This window comes from Myotis nattereri (assembly GCF_964212035.1).
Source record: "Myotis nattereri genome assembly, chromosome: 18".
NCBI lineage: Eukaryota > Metazoa > Chordata > Mammalia > Chiroptera > Vespertilionidae > Myotis > Myotis nattereri.
In genome coordinates this window covers 36659278-36679100 of record NC_138093.1, presented here as the reverse complement: position 1 = coordinate 36679100, position 19823 = coordinate 36659278, and the positions used below count along the sequence as shown (strand labels likewise).

The 19823-nt window shown below is 46.6% G+C and overlaps 1 protein-coding gene and 1 pseudogene across 2 annotated transcripts in view; both read left to right on the top strand.

Moving 5' to 3' along the window:
- Window positions 1–4946: 4946 nt before the first annotated feature.
- Window positions 4947–10873, top strand: LOC308534744 (GPN-loop GTPase 1-like; annotated as a pseudogene). The gene is made up of 3 exons: window positions 4947–5024; window positions 6491–7556; window positions 10813–10873. The product of its transcript is annotated as a GPN-loop GTPase 1-like (transcript).
- Window positions 10874–11534: 661 nt separating this feature from the next.
- The window catches only part of ATP1A4 (ATPase Na+/K+ transporting subunit alpha 4), a gene marked incomplete at both ends in the record, with an annotated part of 34892 nt that continues 26603 nt past the window's right edge, over window positions 11535–19823 (top strand). Inside the window, 6 exons of the mRNA XM_081113301.1 lie at window positions 11535–11684; window positions 11863–11922; window positions 14340–14543; window positions 15354–15467; window positions 17424–17558; window positions 17836–17953. Of these exons, the coding sequence (XP_080969427.1) occupies window positions 11535–11684; window positions 11863–11922; window positions 14340–14543; window positions 15354–15467; window positions 17424–17558; window positions 17836–17953 (781 nt within the window). The remainder of the gene's footprint in view (window positions 11685–11862; window positions 11923–14339; window positions 14544–15353; window positions 15468–17423; window positions 17559–17835; window positions 17954–19823) is intronic.

Below are 19823 nucleotides of genomic sequence, written 5' to 3'. Positions count from 1 at the left end.
CCAGCCCAGCCTGGGGGCGGCAGCCTGTGGAGGGGAGCCAGGTGTGGCCCATCTTCTTGATGAGCTTCACCTCCTCACCCGGAAGCGGTTCTGCAGGAAGTCAGAGCTGGAGGTCTGCGTGGGTAGAACCCGGGGCACACAGGTCCACGGGGCCTAGGTCAGGGTCCTCCCCAAGGCCAGGGCGGCTTCCCTGGCACCCTGGGTTCTGCCCACTCATCTTGGGGGGGGCTCCTGCATGTCCTGGAAGAGGATGCGCCCACCGCACTGGGTTTGCAACTTTAAGAGACGCTCAGCGCCCTCGCGCTTCTTCTCCGCCAACTCACGGAAGGAAGGAAGGAACGGCCCGCCCTCCAGAGCCACAGCGTCCAGGTGGAAATAGAAGCCAGAGAGAGGTAGGTGTGGGGGCCCGAAGAGGCAGGGGGCCAGGCAGCTGATGGTTGTCGGTTGACGGCAGCCTCCACCCTGGTGGAATAATGCTGATGAATTTGGGGGCTTGTGGTTGTTTGGCAGTAAGGATTAAGGTAGGAAAAAACACACAAAAACGGTGTGTTGGCTGGTCCCGGAGGTGGTTCTGAAGGTGGTGACCGGATACGACGCCGGAGAGTGGCCGGAGGCTGGGAGAAGGGGAGTCAGGGTCTGTTCCATCCAAACACTGTTGAAGCAAGAGGCAGATCCGGGACCGTGAGGGCACTGCCAAGAACGTTTTTTGTTGTTGTTTTTTAAAGAAACCTTCATGGATAGGGTGTGATGGGCAGGTGGGAGATACTTGTGTGCGGAGAAGGAGGGGTGGGTGCGTTCCTCTGGGGTCCCATGGAGATGGGAGAGAGGAAGGCACCCACACGTACAGCCCTATGCCAGGATCTTGGAATAGCAGTCAGAAGTCAGTTTTTGGTCCTTCTTTATTACAACAGCTGTAGTGATGGTTATCGTAGCAATAGTTGTGGTAGCAGTAATGGCAGCTCACTTTGTGACATAACTGTACCAAACCTTTATTTATGTATCTCATTTATTCCAAGCTCAGGGTCTTCTCTTTTTTTTGTTTTAAATATGTCTTTAGTGATGAGAGAGAGAGAGAGAGAGAGAGAGAGAGAGAGAGAGAGAGAGAGAAACATTGATGTGAGAGAAATCTTTCAGCTGCCTCCTGTACACCCCCCACTGGGAATCAAGCCCACAACCTAGGCATGTACCCTGACCAGGAATCAAACCAGGGACCCTTCAGTGCATGGGATGATGCTCAAACAACTGAGCCACACCAGCCAGGGCTCAGGGCCTTCTATCTTGATGGTCCCTCTGCCAGGAACATGTTTTTCTCCTTATTCACGGGCCTGCCTTCCTCACTTCATGTGAGCTGCCTCTTCAGAAAGGCCCTCACAGACCACCCCAAATAAAATAACACTCTGGCATTTCCTTCGCCATTCTCTTTATTTTTATTCACAAATACTTATTACCTCAAATTTAGGTAGATATAGAGATAGAGGAACGAACCAAGATGGCGGTGTAGGTAAATGCCTGTACTCACCGTCTCCCACAACCACATCAAAATTACAACTAAAATACAGAGCAACCATCATTCAGAACTGCCTGAAAGCTGGCTGAATGAAGTCCTATAACTAGAGAAGTAAAGAAGAAAACACACTGAGACTGGTAGGAGGGGCAGAGGCGCAGAACGGGCTGGTCTGATACCCATGTGTGCCGTATTTTTAATCAAGAGGGGGATCATCTCTGTGGAGGCCATCCGTGAGGAGCAAGGGGTCCCAGCCCCACAACAAACCCCCAGACCAGGGTTCCAGAGCTGGTAATAGATGTCCCTGCAACTATGGGCTGTAAAAACCAGCGGGGATTGTGGCTGAGTGATGAGGAGGTTGCTGGAGACCCAAATGTTCCATTTAAAGGGCCAGCACATGAACTTACTCAGACTCCCAGCACTGGGTGGCTTTGTGGGACCCAGACACATACAGGGAGTAACTGGATTGTCTGGCATCCAAGCAGGAACTTGGGGATGGCTTTCTCCTAGTGAGGGTATTCGCAAGGTTCATTGTTTCTGTGCTGGGACCTCCCCTGTCATAGGAGAGACTGGCAGCCATAGCTGAGTCTCCATCAGCCTGGATCACACTGTTTCCTCCACCCTGGGGATTCCATGAGACCCTGCCCCATCCAATTCGCATCCCTACCCAAGCTGTTCACAGCAGCTTTTCCATATGAATGGCCTGTACTGGCTCAGGCTTCAGACTTTGCTAAAATCTCTTAAACAAGCTGCAGCTGGGGACAGGATGCCCCAAACCTACCAATAAAAGGCCAAGACCCAGCACTAGCACCAGCCTGCCTTGCTTCCAAGCTGGGCCTCACCTGGGCACCTCCAAGCCCAATACAAATAGTAAATAGCAGCCACATGCATATCTCTCTGTAGCTCCTGCCGGGTGGCCCCAGGCAGTTGTTGACTTTGCACCTCCCTGGAAGCCCTAGAGCCAGTGCACCCAGTGGAATTTCAGACCATAGCAGATTATAATTCTACACATCCACAAGCGACACACTCAAGGGCAGACTCAGTGAGCACCAAAGCCCCACTGAAGCAAGTCCTGCTCCATAGGGGTGTTTCCTGCATAGCAGCTCTCCCATTGTAGTCACAGCTGGTCCTCACAGCTAATTGGCCAGAGGTCAACTCCTCCCAGTGATGCCAATAGCAATCAAATCTCAACTACAAGACTGTGTACACAGCCTACACAGGGGTACACCTAGAGTGCCCAACTTAGGTGACTGGGAGGCTGAGCCACTGGACCCTACAGGACACCTACTACACAAGGCCACTCTACCAATTCCAGGAGACATAGCAGCTCTACCTAATACACAGAAACAAATACAAGGAAGCAGCCAAAACGTGGAGACAAAGAAACATGTTACAAATGGAAGAAATGGAAGCAAGCAAACTACTGGATACAGAATTCAAAACCATGGTTAAAAGGTTAATCAAGGCTCTTCATGAGACTTTCAAGGATCTTAGTGAGAATGTCCAAGACATGAAAAAGGACCAATCAGAAATTAAGCATACACTAACTGAAATAAGAATAATTTATAGGGATTCAATAATGAAGTAGAAGATTCAGAGAATCAAATCAATGTTTTGGGATATGAGGAAGCAAAAAACACCCAATTAGAAGAGCAAAGAGAAAAAAGAATAAAAAGATATGAAGATAGTGTAGGGAGCCTCTGGGACAACTTAAAGCACACCAACATTCACATTGGGGGTGCCAGAAGGAGAAGAGAGAGAGCAAGATATTGAAAATCTATTTGAAGAAACAATGACAGAAAACTTCCCTAACCTGGTGAAAGAAATAAACATACAAATCCAGGAAGCACAGAGTCCCAAACAAGAGGAACCCAAAGAGGCTCACACCAAGATACATTACAATTAAAATGCTAAGGGTTAAAGACAAAGAGAGAATCTTAAAAGCAGAAAAGAAAAGCAGTTAATTACCTACAAGGGAGTGCCCATACCACTGTCAGCTGATTTCTCAACAGAAACTTTGCAGGCCAGAAGGGAGTGATGAATAGCAATGACTTACAACCAAGATTACTCTACCCAGCAAAGTTTTCATTTAGAATTGAATGTCAGACAAAGAGCTTCACGAACACAGACAATAGGGTGGTGAAGGCCTGGGTGGGGTGAGAACCAGGTGGAGGGTGATAATGGGGGGGGTGGAGGGGGGGTGCATCTGTAATGCTCTCAACAATCAAGATTTTAAGTAAATGAAAAGCTTCTGTGAAGCAAAAGAAACAATTCTCAAAATGCAAAGGGAACCCACTGCATGGGAAAACATATTTGCCAATAATACATCTGATAAGGGGTTAATTTCCAAAATATATAAAGTACTCATACAACTTAACAAAAGGAAGACAGACAATCCAATTTAAAAATGGGCAGAGAGATGAATGGATAAAAAAACTGGTACATGTACACAATGGAGTACTGTGCAGCTGTAAAAAAAGAAGGATCTCTTACCCTTTGAGGCAGCATGGAGGAACCTAGAGAATATTATGCTAAGCAAAATAAGCCAGTCAGAGAAAGGCAAGTGTCACATGATCTCACTCATATGTGGAATCTAATGAGCAAAATAAACTGATGAACAAAAGAGATCCAGAGACATTGCAGCATGCAACAGACCGATGTATTTTAGAGAGAAGAGATTAACCAAAGAACTTACATGCACATATGCATAGCTCATGGACAACAGTAGTGTGGGGTATATCTGGGGAGGGGGTGGGAGCGGGGAGGAGAGGGTCAATTGGGGGAAGGGGGATATCTGTAATACTTTCAACAATAAAGATAAATTTTAATAAATAAGTAAGTAAATAAATAAATAATAAAATACGTATAACTTTACCCCCACTAGATAGTGGAATGCAAGAATAGTGCATTATACAGAAAACTGACAACTAACCTTCACTAGGAAAATGATTAAATAATTATTTCAAAAAATGATGAAGAGGTTATCAGTAAAATTCAACATCTATTCCTGATTTAAATGTTAGAGGAAGGAGCATGCAGGAAAATGGAATCCTGTTCAGAAAAGAGAGGAAGGGATGTGCTAAGGCTAGAAAACAAATAACAGTAGCAGGTACTATTATGGGACGGGAGACCTGGCCCTCAGCAGGTCTGCCCCCGGCCAGCCGGCAGTGTGTGGGTTCTTGACTTCGTGCAGGAAACATTTCACAGCACGAGTCCAGGTGACTGCGAGGGTGCATTTATTAAAGCTGGGGGCAGCGACAAACGGACGGACGGCTCAGGGAAGCGGAAGCAACAGCAGAGGCCGGGCGAGGCTGCTTTAGCTCAGTAGGAAGTCACAGAAGAGAGGCCCTGGAGACAGGTTCATGGGGTTTGCCTGGGATTTGTGGCTGCTGCCCATTGCTGCCTGGTTGCAAGGCTCCTGGGATCCCTGAGAGTTTAGGAGATGCAGTGCCTATGGGGGGAGAAGAGGGGGGAGAAAAAGGGGATATCCAGGGTGTGCTCCCCAGAGGGAAAGCGCAAGGTAGGGCCTTTGTCTTGAGGCATGAATGTCAGGGGAGGTCTCAGCAGAGTATTGTCAGCTTTTCCAGCTGTGCTCTTTCAGGTCCCGGTCTCCACTAATTGGTCGGCACGAGGGCAGGAGGTCCTTAGTCATTGCAGCTGGTCCTGGCATCGCCCACCTAGTTTTGCTGCTTTTCTGGGCCTGGAGCTGAAACACAACTGAGGCCTTAATGTTCCCTCTAGGGAGGTGACCTTCTGCATCTGCTGTAAATTGCTCTGTCGGTTTGTTCAGCAACCTGCCTCAGTTTCCCTATTCCACTTGTCCTCGCTTACTGACCTGTCCCAGTACAACAAAAGCATACCAACCACATTTGAAATCCTGGATAAGGAATTTATATTTAGAGGACTGATGCACAAAATTCGTACATGGGCGGGGGGGGGGGGGGACCCCTCAGCCCAGGCTGCACACTCTCCAATCTGAGCCCCCTCTCACAATCCTGGACTGCTGGCTCCTAATCGCTCACCTGCCTGGTCACCCCTAACTGCCCCCCCCCTGCCGGCCTGATCACCCCTAACTGCCCCCCTTGCCGGCCTGGTTGCCCCTAACTGCTCCCTGCTGCCAGCCACGTTGCCCCTGACTGCCCGCTCCCTGCTGGCCTGGTCACCCCTCACTGCCCCTCCTGCCAGCCTAATCCCCCCCAACTGCCCCCCTGCTGGCCTGGTCACCCCTCACAGGACCCCCCCCCCCCCACACACACACACACCGGCCTGGTTGCCCTACGCAGCCTGCTTGTTCAGTCATTTTGTCGTCCCTCACTAACCCCCCCTGCTGGCCTGGTCATAGGCAGCCATCTTGTGAGGATGTGGTGGTTAATTTGCATATTACCCCTTTATTACATAGGATAGTCTAAATAAAGAAATAAACTCGGAAAATAAAAACATATATTGGAGGGTAAGCAACATGATTAAATACATAAAAGATCCAAGGAAGTCAATCAAAGCAAAGCAATAGTGACAACAACAAAAAATCCTAGAAGCGAAGAGTTCAAAGCTACAGAATACAAGGTATCAATTTTTAAAAAATCAAATGTATCCCTAGCTATGAGTGAGGTGGAAAATGCAGTGCAAAGAGCTTCTCTTTACAGCAGTACGGAGGCAAACCACATTCCAGATTTAGCATGTATGACACATAGTATTTATTCAAGAAAACAAAAATTTTAAATATCATTTTATTGATTTTAGAGATGGGAAGGGAGAGGAAGAGAGAGATAGAAATATCAATGAGAGTGAGACATCAATCAGCTGCCTCCTGCCTGACCCCCCCCCCCCCCACACACACACACACACACACACTGGGGATCAAGCCTGCAACCCAGGCATGTGCCCTGACCAGGAATCAAACCGTGACCTCCTGGTTCATAGGTCGATGCTCCACCACTGAGCCACGCCAGCCAGGCAATTAAAGAAAATTTAAAAGGGCAAACAAAGAGGAGAAAGAGGGCAGCACCTGCAGCTGCAGCTGAGCGCCAGGCTTCCCGAGCTCTGTTGGTGTTGGGAATGGCGGGATCTTTGTCCAGAGGCTCACAGGACACCTGCGTAACCGTGGCTCTCCAGCTGGACCCCGCTGTGCATGAAGTTCCCTTTCCTGCCAATATTGATATCGGTGGCACTGTGAAGGCTAAAGAAGTCATGAAGCAATACGACTCGGGCCCAACAGTGGCACATGAGCTCACCCAATCTCTTTGCCACCAGATTTGATCAGGTGATGAAATTTGAGAAGGCCCAGACCAGGTCTAAATATGTCTTAATGGACACACCTGGGCAGATTGAAACATTCACCTGGTCAGCCTCAGGGACAGTCATCGCTGAGGCCCTGGCATCCTCATCCCCAACGAGTGCCATTGCTGTGATGGACGCATCAAGCAGCACCAACCCCGTGACCTTCATGTCCAGGATGCTCTGCGCCTGCAGCATCTTGTACAAAACCACGCTTCCTTCCATGGTGATCGTGAATAACACTGACATCATCGGTCACAGCTTGGCAGGGGGATGGATGCAAGATTTTGAAGCTTTTTGAGATGCTGCCTATGTCAGTAACCTGATTCATTCAATGAGCTTGGTGTTCGATGAGTTGTACAGCTCACTCAGGATGGTGGGTGTGCCTGCTGTTCCTGGGTCAGGCATAGGTGAACTCTCTGTGCAAGTCACCAGTGCTGCAGAGGAATAGGAAAGGGAGAATCATCCTGAATCTGAGCGTCTGAGGAAATCACTGGCCAGTGCACAGAGCCTTCAGCAGGAAGGACAGCAGGACCACCTACAGAAAGACGTGGGCTCTGTGGCCTTGGACACAGGAACTGCTCCAGACAGCTTTTCTCCTGTGCGGGACCCTCTGACTCGATCCTGACTAGAGAACCTCCAATGAAGAGGTAGAGGAAGCAGACAGTGACACTGACGGTATGGACCACAGAGTTGCAGAGGAAAGCCGTGAAGAGCCAGCATCACAGAGTTTTATGCAAGAATCAATGGCACAGTCCTGGAAGAGGAACAATAAACCGTCTCCAGAAATCCAAACATTTGGAACTATCCTTCCCTCTGACTGGGTTGACTATAAAGAACAATTTTTATTTATTTATTTTTTTTTCAGAATAACAGAGTTTCTCTCATTAGGGAAATCTGACTCTAGTGAAGCCAAGGATAGATGCCAATTCCCCTGGGGTTTTTGCAACGAAGGATATTCCGACTGTTTTGAAACAGTATTCCGTCATGTGTAAAACTTCACGTCTTATCATTTGAACTCAAGTACTTTTCCTGCTGATAGGTGGAATGAGAGGGAACATACTGTTCCCTTCAGTTCTCAATTATTAGGCTGAATCTACAGCCTCTAGTTCCCTAACATCTTGCCCTTGACCCCGGAGTTACCCTCTTTTTAGCAGAAAGGAAGAGAGGAAACATGAGCTTATACAGGGGGGCCGTGGAGTCTCCTTGGCAACCAGTCAAAGTTGGTAAGAAAGGAGCCTCATTATAGGACACCAGGTTTGTTGAAGAAAGTGGGCAAGACATATAATTATATATAATAAAAGCGCAGCATGCAAATTATCGCCTCCATCCGGGAGTTTGACCAGGGGGCGGGGCTGGCCGGGGGAAGGGAGGGAGGCCCCGGCTGGCAGCCAGCAGCCACAAGGGACCCTACTAGTGCACCAATTTCGTGCACTGAGCCTCTAGTTAATGAATAAGAATCCTGCTTTCAATGGTGACTTGGATATAGAGTTTTTACTTTTTAAAGAAAAGCACAGTCAGAGTAATAAAAACATGAATACGTTGTTCTCTGAGCTAAATTCAACTACTGTTTGGGAATACGGAGTGTAGTAAAGATAAAAATAAGTTACTATAAAGAGTCAATCAAATCTGTGGGGGAGACCGAGGGCTGCTGTAGACCCAGATGTCATATTGTCTTAGACTCACTCACTCACAAACACTTGCTCTAAAATCCAGCGCTTTGAAAGTGCCATGAATATATGGGGAGGTACTGGATTGTGGCTTCAGAGTAAAGGGTGAAGGACCGCTCCCGCTGTCCAGGACTAAAGTGCCAGCAGGCACTGTTGTTGCTTTGGTTGTTGCTTTGTTGAGCCCGCCCCCTTGCAGGCACAGGTGAGTGTCAAATCTGAGTTTCCACTAACAGGGCTCACTCAGCTAGCCCTCAGGCCCTGCCCCACCCAGTTCAGGCTCAGGCCCCAGCCTCTTTCAGAGGCTAATCCGCTCAAGCTGCCAGCCTGGACCCCTGCTGCAGACTTTCCTAAAAATCTCCAAAAGGTCCACAAACCCAAACAAGCAGGGCTGGCTCAGCGCACCCTGTTCCTCTCGCTAAGTTGTTGGAAAGCCAGGCTCCAGAGGCAGCCGGCCTAGTTCACAGCATAACCACTTGCAGGTGGTAGAGGAGCATATGGGAGACGACCAATCTCTCTCTCCCTCTCCCTCTCCCTCCCTCCCTCCCTCCCTTTCTAAAAAATTAATAAATACCACAAAGAAAAAAATACTCACTGACAAAGGAAAACACATCATAAAGCAGTAGACCAACCACCACTAAAGCTAGTACAAAATTTAAAAGGCAAAAGTAGAAAGATTATGTTTAATTGCAACAGTAAATTCAGGGATACATACAAACACACACACATACATACAAAGTAAAAAATTAGTGGCAAAAGCATCAACGTGGACAGAGCGGTAAAAATGGTAGTGATTTTAAAATGTGTTCAAACTTAAGCAGCCATCAACTTAAAATAGACTGCTAAAAAAAAAATAAAAAAAAAATAGACTGCTATAAACATACTTGGCCTAGATGAAGCGCCAGGTAACCACAAACCAAAAACCTACAAGCGATATACAAAAAGTCCAGGGAAAGGAATCCAAACATCGCACTACAGAAAGTCACCACACACCAGAGAGCAGGGAATAAAATAACTGCATACCTATTAATAATTAATGCAAATGTAAATTGATTAAATGTTCCAATCAAAAGACAAATGGATAAAGAAGAGGCGGTATGTATACACAATGGAACATTGTAGTCTCAACCATAAAACAGAGTAAAATCTTACTGTTTGCGAAAACATACCAGTAGATGGACCTGGAGGGTATTATGGTAGGTGAAAGAAATCAAACAGAAAAAGACAAATGCCGGATGGTTTCACTTATATGTGGAATCTAAAAACAAAACAAATGAACAAGCAAAACAGAAACAAACTCATAGATGGAGACAGAGAACAAACGGATGGCTGCCAGAAGGGAGTGGGGGTGGGGAGCTGGATGAAAAGGTGAAGGGATTAAGAAGTACAAATTGGCAGTTACACAATAGTCACCGGATGGAAAGTGCAGTTTAGGAATATAGTCGATAATCTATATATATACTGCGTGCGGCCCCCACCCCAGCGGCCCGCGGGGAGGCTGGAGCTGGGGGCGGGCGGGAGTGGAGACACAACACACAGGAGCACCTGCCCCCGCCCCAGCCAACACAAGGCAGTGGGTCAGGTGTGGGTCCCCCCCCCCCCCCCCGCTGGGTGCCTCCTCATACAATTTCAATCATGCTGGGCCTCTAGTATTGTAATAACTATATAGGGTGTCAGGTGGGTGTAAGACTTACAAGGGGGTCACTTTGTAAATTATATAAATATCTGGCCACTGTGCTGTACACCTGAAACTAATATAATATTCAATGTCAACTAATTGGAAAAATTTAAAAAAATTTTAAGAGTCAACCCAATATCAAAATTCTCACTGTATTTTTATAAAACATGACATGTTGGTTGTGACATTCAGCTTCAAGAATGATTGGGCAAAAATATCAGAGTTTTTAAAAGTAATTATGAAGCAAATGGGTAGATAACAGTGATGCTAGCATATTTACCCTAATCGATCTTAAAACTTAGCAGACCCAAATGATGATTTTCAAAGCCATACAATCAGTAAGCAGACGAGCCAAGATTCAGGCTCAGAACTGATTTAAAAGCCCAAGCAAGTCCCTAGCCATTTTGGTTCAGTGGATGGAGCATTGGCCCATGGACTGAAAGGTCCTGGGTTCGATTCCGGTCAAGGGCACATACTTCAGTTGCAGGCTCCATCCCCGGCCCCCAGTCGGGCACGTGTGGGAGGCAACCAAGCAATGTGTCTCTCTCACATTGTTGTTTCTCTCTCGCTCTGTCTCTCCCCCTCCCACTCTCTCTAAAAATCAATGGAAAAATATCCTTGGGTGAGAATTAACAACAACAGAAAAAGCCCACGCAAAATCTGACCTATTCTGCTATCTGTGCTCTTAGAACTGAGCTAATCCGCTGGAGACTGTGCCTCAGTAACGGCGTGATCACACACAGGAACTGAGACTTACGGTTAGAACTTTCATGAAGCCTTTGTGATGGCAAACCTGGGCTGTTGCCACGGCAACCACAGGGCCTGGACTAGGGGCTCCCAGCATGCCCTGAAGCCCAGCTGGCCCCTCACTCCCACTGCATTGCCCATCTGCTCAGGTCCCTGTGGCATCTTCCTCACTTAGGCACTAGCTACCATCCACCCACTCTTCTCCCAGGCCCTTACCTTCATTTCCTCGCCTCCGTCTCCTCGCCCTTTTGCCTCTAGGTAACTCTCCTGGGCCCCAGGCTCTTCGCCCCCCTCCCCCCTATTCCCACACTTCCTCCTCCCATCTCTGCCTGCTTCACCCTCCACTCCCCTCGCCTTCTTTCTCTAGTGCCCCGCTCTGGCCTTGGCTCTCCTCTCTCAGTCTTCTCCTTATCCTCTCTTCCTCACTCCCCTTTCCCTTCTCACCCTCACTGCCCGCCTTCTCCATTCCGCTCTCTCTCTGCTCCCTCCTTTTCTCCCCACCAGCTTGTTCTTCTCAATGCTCTGCCTCCTCCCTCCTCCAGCCCCTCACACCATCATTCCCGTCACTCTCGCCCTCACCCCCTCCTCCCTCTCTGCCCCCCTACTCCCTGGCTCTGCTTCCTTCCCACCAGGTGAACTGGGTCAGCTGTGTCCAGGGACCACTATGGCACCTGAGGGGGAAAATGGACCAGTGGCTCCTCCTGAGCAGAATCCCAGCCCAACACCTAATGAGCCAAATAAGGGTGAAAAAAAGATATCGAAGAAGCAGCAAAAGAAGATCGATCTAGAGGAACTGAAGAAGGAGTTGGTCATGGTGAGAAAACCCAGAATGGACGCTGGCCCAAAGGCTTCTGAAAATGTTCTCCACCCTCCGCCTTTTAACATCTTACCCACAGGCCCCAGCCACCCCTCCTCCCCCAAGTGTCTCTCCCCCTCCCCTGGAAATGCCAAAGGTCACCACCTCTCCCTCAGTAACTCTGCTGTCTTCTCAGAACGACCACAGATTAACCTTGGAACAGCTGAGCACCAAGTATTCCGTGGACCTGACAAAGGTGGGTGAAGGCACTCCCCCAGGAGGCGACCAGGACAAAACCCATCACCAATGCTCTTACCCTTAACCTCCACGCAGACACGTTTCACAGGCCACACACTTGGCAAAGATGATCATGGTAATAGCCCCCAAAGAGCTCAGCATCAGATAAGAGGATGAAAGCATGGTTTGGAGCAGCACTTCTCACACCTTTGTCCCTGGGGCCCTTTTACACTCAATCATCAAAGAACCCAAGAGCTTTGCTTCTGCAGGTCGCATCATCTATAACTAGCATATTAGAAATTCAAGTGGAGAAATTTAAAACTATTTTCGAATTCATTTTTAAACGAGAGTAGGCCCATCATATGTGTATTAGAATAAATAATAATTTTACGACAAAGAACTGTTTTTCAAGATAAAAAATGTAGTGGCATTTTACACTTTTGCAAGCCCCTTTCAGGTCTAGCTTTTTAATAGAAGACAGCTAGGTTCTCCTATATTTTCAGTCTTCAATCTGTTGCAATATCATATAGCCTTTGGGAAACTCCACTCTGCACTCGAGAGAATGAGGCTGAAAAAGACAGCCAACAATTTGGGATGATTATGAAACTTGTATGTACGTGGGGACCCCCATGAAAGAGTCTGGGCACCCCGTGACTCCCCAGACCACACTGAGAACCGCTGGTTTGACAGTAAAATCATATATTACTACTGTTACTATGGCTCCCACTGCTGCTCCAGTCGCCATGGCTTCTACCGTGACCACAGGCAGAAACCTTGAAGACAAGCTCTCCCAGTGTAGGCTCCTCCTAGGTCTAGAATTTCTTCAGGGAGAGGATTCATCTGGGAACCGAGGAGGAGCATAGGAGGCTTGTCTTGTATATTTGTCTTGAAAATTGTATATTTTTCAGTGGAAGGTTGGGGAGCGGATGGGGATGAGAGTTTGTTTTACAGTCCTCTAGCAGGTTCTGCTATTTTCTTCCCGAGGAAACAGTATGCAAGCTTACCCAAGGCTAACGTGAGAATCTATGCATTCAAGTCTGTCACTGTTTTATTTTTTTCCTATTTCTTAGCTAGAGAGGCAAAGTGGGAACCGTCCATATGTTATTGACATTCATATTGTGTCCCATTATTACATGAGCCTTGTGCATTATTGCTGTATTATAAAGTATCCCCACTAAAGTTAGCACTCCCTATGCATAGGGATCATTTGTACTCACTTTGGTAACTTACCAGAGCACGAGGCCCACGATGGGTATTCAAAAAGTTTGTGACTCACTTAGACAACGTAACAAAAGGAAGATAAACAGCCCAATCAAAAAATGGGCAATGGACCTAAATAGATACTTTTCAAAAGAGGACATAAGGAAGGCCAAGAGACATATGAAAACATGCTCAAAGTCACTAATCATCTGAGAGATGCAAATCAAAACGACAAAGAGGTACCATCTCACACCTGTCAGAATGACTATCATCAACCAATGACAAGTGCTGGCGAGGATGCAGAGAAAAAGGAACCTCGTGCACTGCTGGTGGGAATGCAGACTGGTGCAGCCACTGTGAGAACAGTATGGAGTCTCCTCAAAAAACTAAAACTAGAACTCACATTTGACCCAGTGATCCCAATTCTAGGAATATATCCTGAGAAACTAGAAACACCAAGCAGAAAGGATATATGCACCCCTATGTTCATAGCAGCACAATTTACAATACCTAAGATTTGGAAACAGCCTAGTAAGTGCCCATCCGCAGGTGAGTGGATTAAAAAACTGTGGTACATCTACACAGTGGAATACTATGCTGCTGTAAAAAAGAAGGAATTCTTACCATTTGCAACAGCATGGATGGAACTGGAGAGCTTTATGCTAAGCAAAATAAGCCAGTCAGGGAAAGATAAATGTCACAGGATCTCACTCATTTGTGCAATATAATGAACAACATAAACTGATGAACAAAAACAGATCCAGAGACAGAGAAGCATCCATCAGACCGTCAAACCTCAGAGGGAAGGTAGGGGAGGGTGGGGGTGAGGGGGAGAGATCAACCAAAGGACTTGTATGCATGCATATAAGCCTAACCAATGGACACAGACACCAGGGGAGGGGGGTGAGGGCATGAGTGTGTGGGGGGGGGAGGTAGTGGGGAGATAAGGACATATATATAATACCTTAATCAATAAAGAAAAAAAAGTTTGTGAATCATTCCATATCCCTCCTATAGCATAAGTTTTAAAATCCTACTTATCTAGGAAGAACTTACAGTCTGACCTTCAAAGAAATTTATTGGTCTCTAGACCCATCCTGGGGCTATAATGGCAGATCGGAGTTATGAGGCCAGACTCCCCTTTGCTATAGCTGTTTTTCTTTTAAATATAGTTTTTTTTATTTATTGTATAGCTGTTTTTCTTTTCTTTTTTTCATTATTTTCTTCTTCACATAGGGCCTTAGCTCCGAAGAGGCACAGAAAATCCTGGCTCGAAATGGACCCAATACACTTACCCCACCCCCCACCACGCCAGAATGGGTCAAATTCTGTAAACAACTGTTTGGTGGCTTCTCCATCCTCCTGTGGATTGGTGCCATTCTCTGCTTCCTGGCCTACGGCATCCAGTTGTATTTTCATGAGCACGCTACCAGAGATAACGTGAGTCTGTTCAACTAGTACTGCCCGGCCCCGTCTCTGCTTATCCTGACACACTACTGCTCAGCAGCCCAGCAGTCCTGAAGCCCAAATCCCTGGTACTCCCAGGACTTCCTAACGGAGCCCTCCATGCCTCCTGGCTTCCCTGGTCTTTTCTCTGGAAAGCTACTGCTTCAGCTCACTGAGCTGCATGGTCCCCTCTAGAAACTTGCTCTCTTTTGATTATCTTCCCAACTGATCATCATAGCCCTTTGCAGTCCCTCTCTCTTTCCCAGAACGTCAATCTCTTTATCTCTTTCCTCCCCATCTCCTTCACTCTCTGCCCCCCACCCCATAAATAGCCCTTGTTTTTTAAAAAAATATACATTTTATTGATTTTTTTTTTTTTTTTACAGAGAGGAAGGGAGAGGGATAGAGAGTTAGAAACATCGATCAGCTGCCTCCTGCACACCTCCTACTGGGGATGTGCCCACAACCAAGGTACATGCCCTTGACTGGAATCAAACCTGGAACCCTTGAGTCCGCAGGCCGACGCTCTATCCACTGAGCCAAACCAGTTAGGGCATAAATAGCCTTGTCTGAGAGGAGAAGGTAGGCCTTCATGGACCTGGGATTTTGCTGGCCCCTTACCAGGGTTCCTTCACCAGGAAGCCGAGGAAGCCAGCCCTGTCTGGACTCTTCTCAGCCCCTGACTCTCCACCTGAGTCCTAAGGGTTCTTGCACTTGGAGAAGTGGCTCTTCTCCTTGCAGGTTCCTGAGGGTGAAGGGGAAGAAAAGGATCCACTAACAAGCCCTTTCCTTCCCCACCCCCAGCTGTACCTGGGCATTGTGTTAGCTGTTGTGGTTATCATCACTGGCTGCTTCTCCTACTTCCAGGAGGCCAAGAGTTCCAGGATCATGGAGTCTTTTAAGAACTTGGTGCCTCAGGTAGGACTGCTGAGAGGGTCGAGTGACAGGAGGTACAGAACGTGGCCAAATGCATTGTTATTAAGTCCTGGGGAAGATTACGTCCCACAGTGAGTGAGGCTAGTGATGAGGGTGACGCTTACTTCAATTTTCCTCTATCTGGCCTTCAAAGTTCCCTGAGGAAGGCACAGCATCACCTGTGAAGTGGTCTGCTCTAGATGCATAATTTGACTATAATGAGCATAATATGAAGCCCCAAATGAGCACATTCTATTTTTTTTTAAAAAAAAAAAAAGGCCGGGGGCGGGAGGGGGGCGGCAAAGGAAGTTGGGGAGGCTAGATTCTTCAGATGTCAATGACCTTAAAGACGAGTACAACTGCAGAAATGTTCCAGGTTAAAAGAGGGTAAAGAGACGTGATAACTAAATGGGATGCCGGGCCCCAGGCTGACTCCTGTGCCGGAGGAGAACGGATGCTGTAAAAGATAAACTGGGTCCATTGACAAAACTGGAATGCAAACAGATTAAAATATTGTGCCAGTGTGAAATCACTGAAATTGATAGCTGTATTGTGGTTATTTGATATCCTAATACTTGGGGAATGAGCACAACAATGTAGAATAAAAGATCCTGATGTGTGTAACTTACCCTCACATGGCTCAGGGAGAGAAGGATTCTCATACACCCCTATGTAGAACAAAGAGCAAACGACAGACCAAATGGGATAAGATGTTTATAGGTGAATCTGGGTAAAGGTTACACTGGCATCTTGGTATAATTTTTATTCTGGCAACTTTTCTAAATTTTCAGATAAAATGTATGTTTTTTTAAGTACCTGGAAATAATATGACAGTAGAAAGAGGTTCCTGGGCACAGGACTGGGAAGTTGGGGAGGAACAGGCTCCCAAATTTCCAACAGCAGGCTAGTGGTCTAGCACTATAGCCCAGGGTCAGTATCTCTCTTGGGTGTGAGCATAACGTAATTCCTTCCTTCGGTAAGAATTCTGGGGACATGTTTCAGGAGAATGAGCTAGGAGTTGGGAAACTATCAGTTAGCTTTTGCTACCTAACAAACCACTCCAAGACTCAGTGGCTCAAAACAACAAACATAGTATTTCTCTCAGTTCTGTGGTTTGGCTGTTCTGATCTGAGTTGAATGTAGCTGATACTGGATGGTATAAGATGACCTTATTTACAAATCTGAGCTCTCAGCTGAGATTACTGGGGCCAGTTAGGGCCGTTCTCCTTATGATCTCTCTTCCTCCAGGAGGCTAGCTTGGGCTTGCTCAGGATGGTGGCAGAAGGATTCCCAGTGACAGCAGGGCACGCCCCAGTGTGCAAGCACTTTTAAGCCTACCCTTGCATTGCAATTGCCAATGTCCAATGGGACAAAGCAAACTATAGCCGAGCCCAAGTGTAGGTTTGTAGAGATAGACCCCATCTCTTAGTGGGAGAAGCATCAAAGTCACCTTGCAAGGAGCCCTGCAAACAGCAATGGTAAGAATTTGCAATCTACCAAGAGCCCTTCAGGAATTATAATCCTGTACACCCGAAAATTACATAATACTATTAACCAATGTTACCCCAATAGTTATTTTTTATTTTTTAAAAAATTGTTATTGATAATTTGAGAGAAAAGATGAGAGAGAGAGAGAGAGAGAGAGAGAGAGAGAGAGAGAGAGAGAGAGAGAAGAGACAGACATGGATTTGTTACTCCACTTGTTTATTTGTTCATTGATTGGTTCTTGTATGGGCCACAACCCTGGCACATTGGGACAACACTCTAACCAACTGAGCAACCTGGTCAGGGTCCAATGTTACACCAACACATTTAGCAATAAAAATGTAAAGATGATGTGGTGAGTGACAGTATGAGAAAGGGGAGCCAGAAGGAAGGAAACTGGGAGCAGAAGGTTGGAGGCCAGGAGCAGGATTAGGGGAGCAGAAAGCTTTCCGACCCTGTACTATCTTCCCACAGCAAGCTCTAGTAATTCGAGATGGAGAGAAGATGCAGATCAATGTAGAAAATGTGGTGGTGGGAGACCTGGTAGAAGTGAAGGGTGGAGACCGAATCCCCGCGGACATCCGGCTCATCTCTGCACACGGATGTAAGGTGAGGCAACGTGGGAAGCTAGGGGAGGGAGAGCCCAGCGTGGCCTTGAGGCACTGCGGTATCTGGGCTCAGTGAAAGAAAGTACAATCTTATTATTCAGAACCTTGAGAAGTTACCAAGTGCAGATTTGAGGTTAGAGACAAGAAGGTGCTGATGTGTAAATTTGTGTTTCTCTCTGCACATCAATAATGATGAGCTGGTGGCAGACATAGCTGTGTCATCTTTATAAATAAATCTTTTTTCCTCGTGCTCACCTTATGACTCCTTCCCATCTCAGGTGGACAACTCATCCTTGACGGGAGAGTCAAATCCCCAAACCCGCTCCCCTGATTTCACCCATGAGAACCCTCTGGAGACCAGAAACATGTGCTTCTTCTCCACCAACTGTGTGGAAGGTGAATATTGCATTATAAATATCCTCGATTCAAAAGCAGAGATTGAAAGAATTCAGGAAGTCTCTATCTTCTAAAGGTAGTAGGGTAGATAACAGCTGGCAAATAGTCTAGGCTCTCCATTATTCATGAGCTGTGTGACCTTGGTAAAAGGTCAAAGCCATCACATTCACATCTGTACAATGATGATGCTAAAAGTCACTACCCTATAGATTTTTATGTGGATTAAAGGAATAATACATAAAATGCTTCACACAAGACCTAACACATCGTAAGCGGCCTGTGATTATTCTAGATAGTGACTGGACTATGTTCTGTGGACTGGAGATAGCACAGAAGGGAGGAAAATAATTCAGCCTTCCTAGGTCATTCTTCTCCTGAGGCAAACCCTATCTTCTTACTATTCAGAAAGAGGATATGGGCATTGGAAATTTGAGTTCCCAGAGGTGCCATCCAGCGTTGCTCCTGGAATCTCTGGCCAAAGTGGTAACAATGGACTCAATACTATGATGTCACCTTCACCTTTTCCCCTTAAGGAGGCCTGCACGACTCAATGGGCACACTTTAAAGTCATTATTCATACTGAAGAATCAATGTTTGGGTATCTAAGAAATAGCTATTTTTACCAATGGAATGCTTCATATGTGTCAAGGGCTACAGATAACGCTGGTTCTCAGAACACTGTACAGTAGACATTAGCCCTGTTTTACACATGAAGGCTAAGGTTTGAAGAAAGGAAATGCAGTACCCAAGAGCCCACTCAACAGAAGAGAGAGGGCCAAGGATTCTAAAGCAAGTTCCAGGCCCTCCTTGGGAACAAAGCTTGCTAATGACCCATCTGCTAATAAAATTAGTTTATTTGGAATTAACTTATAAGATAAAGTAACATTAAGGCAAAAAAATTCAACTGGAAAGTAAAAAATAGATCAAAATGAATTTTTTAAAAATTTGATTGAACACAAAGATGCAAGTTAGCAAGCTTTCCCCACAAATTTTAGGAAGAAATTTCGTCAAATTTCTCCTTCCAAAGTAAATTTTTTTTGTCAGCAAAGTCTATGCATCAGATAAGAGGGAAGGTGGGTGGTGGCATTCCACCTGAGACGCAAGCATCTGGCTAGAATGGAGGAGCTTGAGGGGGAGACCAGAGGGATCCAAGATGTGACCAAGAGGGTGGAGCTCAGTTAAAGGAGTTCTTGACTGTTCAGTTGAGGGGTTTCTGTGTCATCTGCACACTAGTAGCATAGCTTTGACCTTGATCCCCAGATCTTTGCCTCTCTGCTTTCATCTCTGTGGACTCTGACAGGGCTGCTGGTACAGACATTGCTCTTTGGGTTCTCATGCATCTGCATGGGGGCCCAAGCTGTAGCTCTGGCATTATATAGAAGGCTATAATAGGATATAGGAGACTTGGCCTTGTTAACCTTCCCCACGGTTGCCATCAACCCACCCTGTCTCTAGACACATTGAGATTAGTTATTAAACCCCTTCTCTCCAAGCATGGGGAAACAAACCATAGCACGAGGAATGAAAAAGAAGAACTAGACTAAACTCTGAACTCGCCTATAGATATAGGTGAAAGAGATATAGGTGACACCCGGCTCTATTCCCCCAAAAAATATAAACCCTTTGAGCACCTCTCAATTATTTTAGTATTTTCCTGTCACAATGAATGCCTCTGGCAACCAGTCTGAAACGCATGTGGAGAGTACCTCCGACTGGGAACTTTCCAGAACCTCCACCTAACACTGACCTGACCTGTCTGCTGTATGAACAGGACCCTGTTCTGAGACTCATCCAGCTGACGGGGACTTTGGAAATATATGACAGATGTCGTGGGAGCGGCCAGATTAGAGCTGCCCCGCTAATTACACAT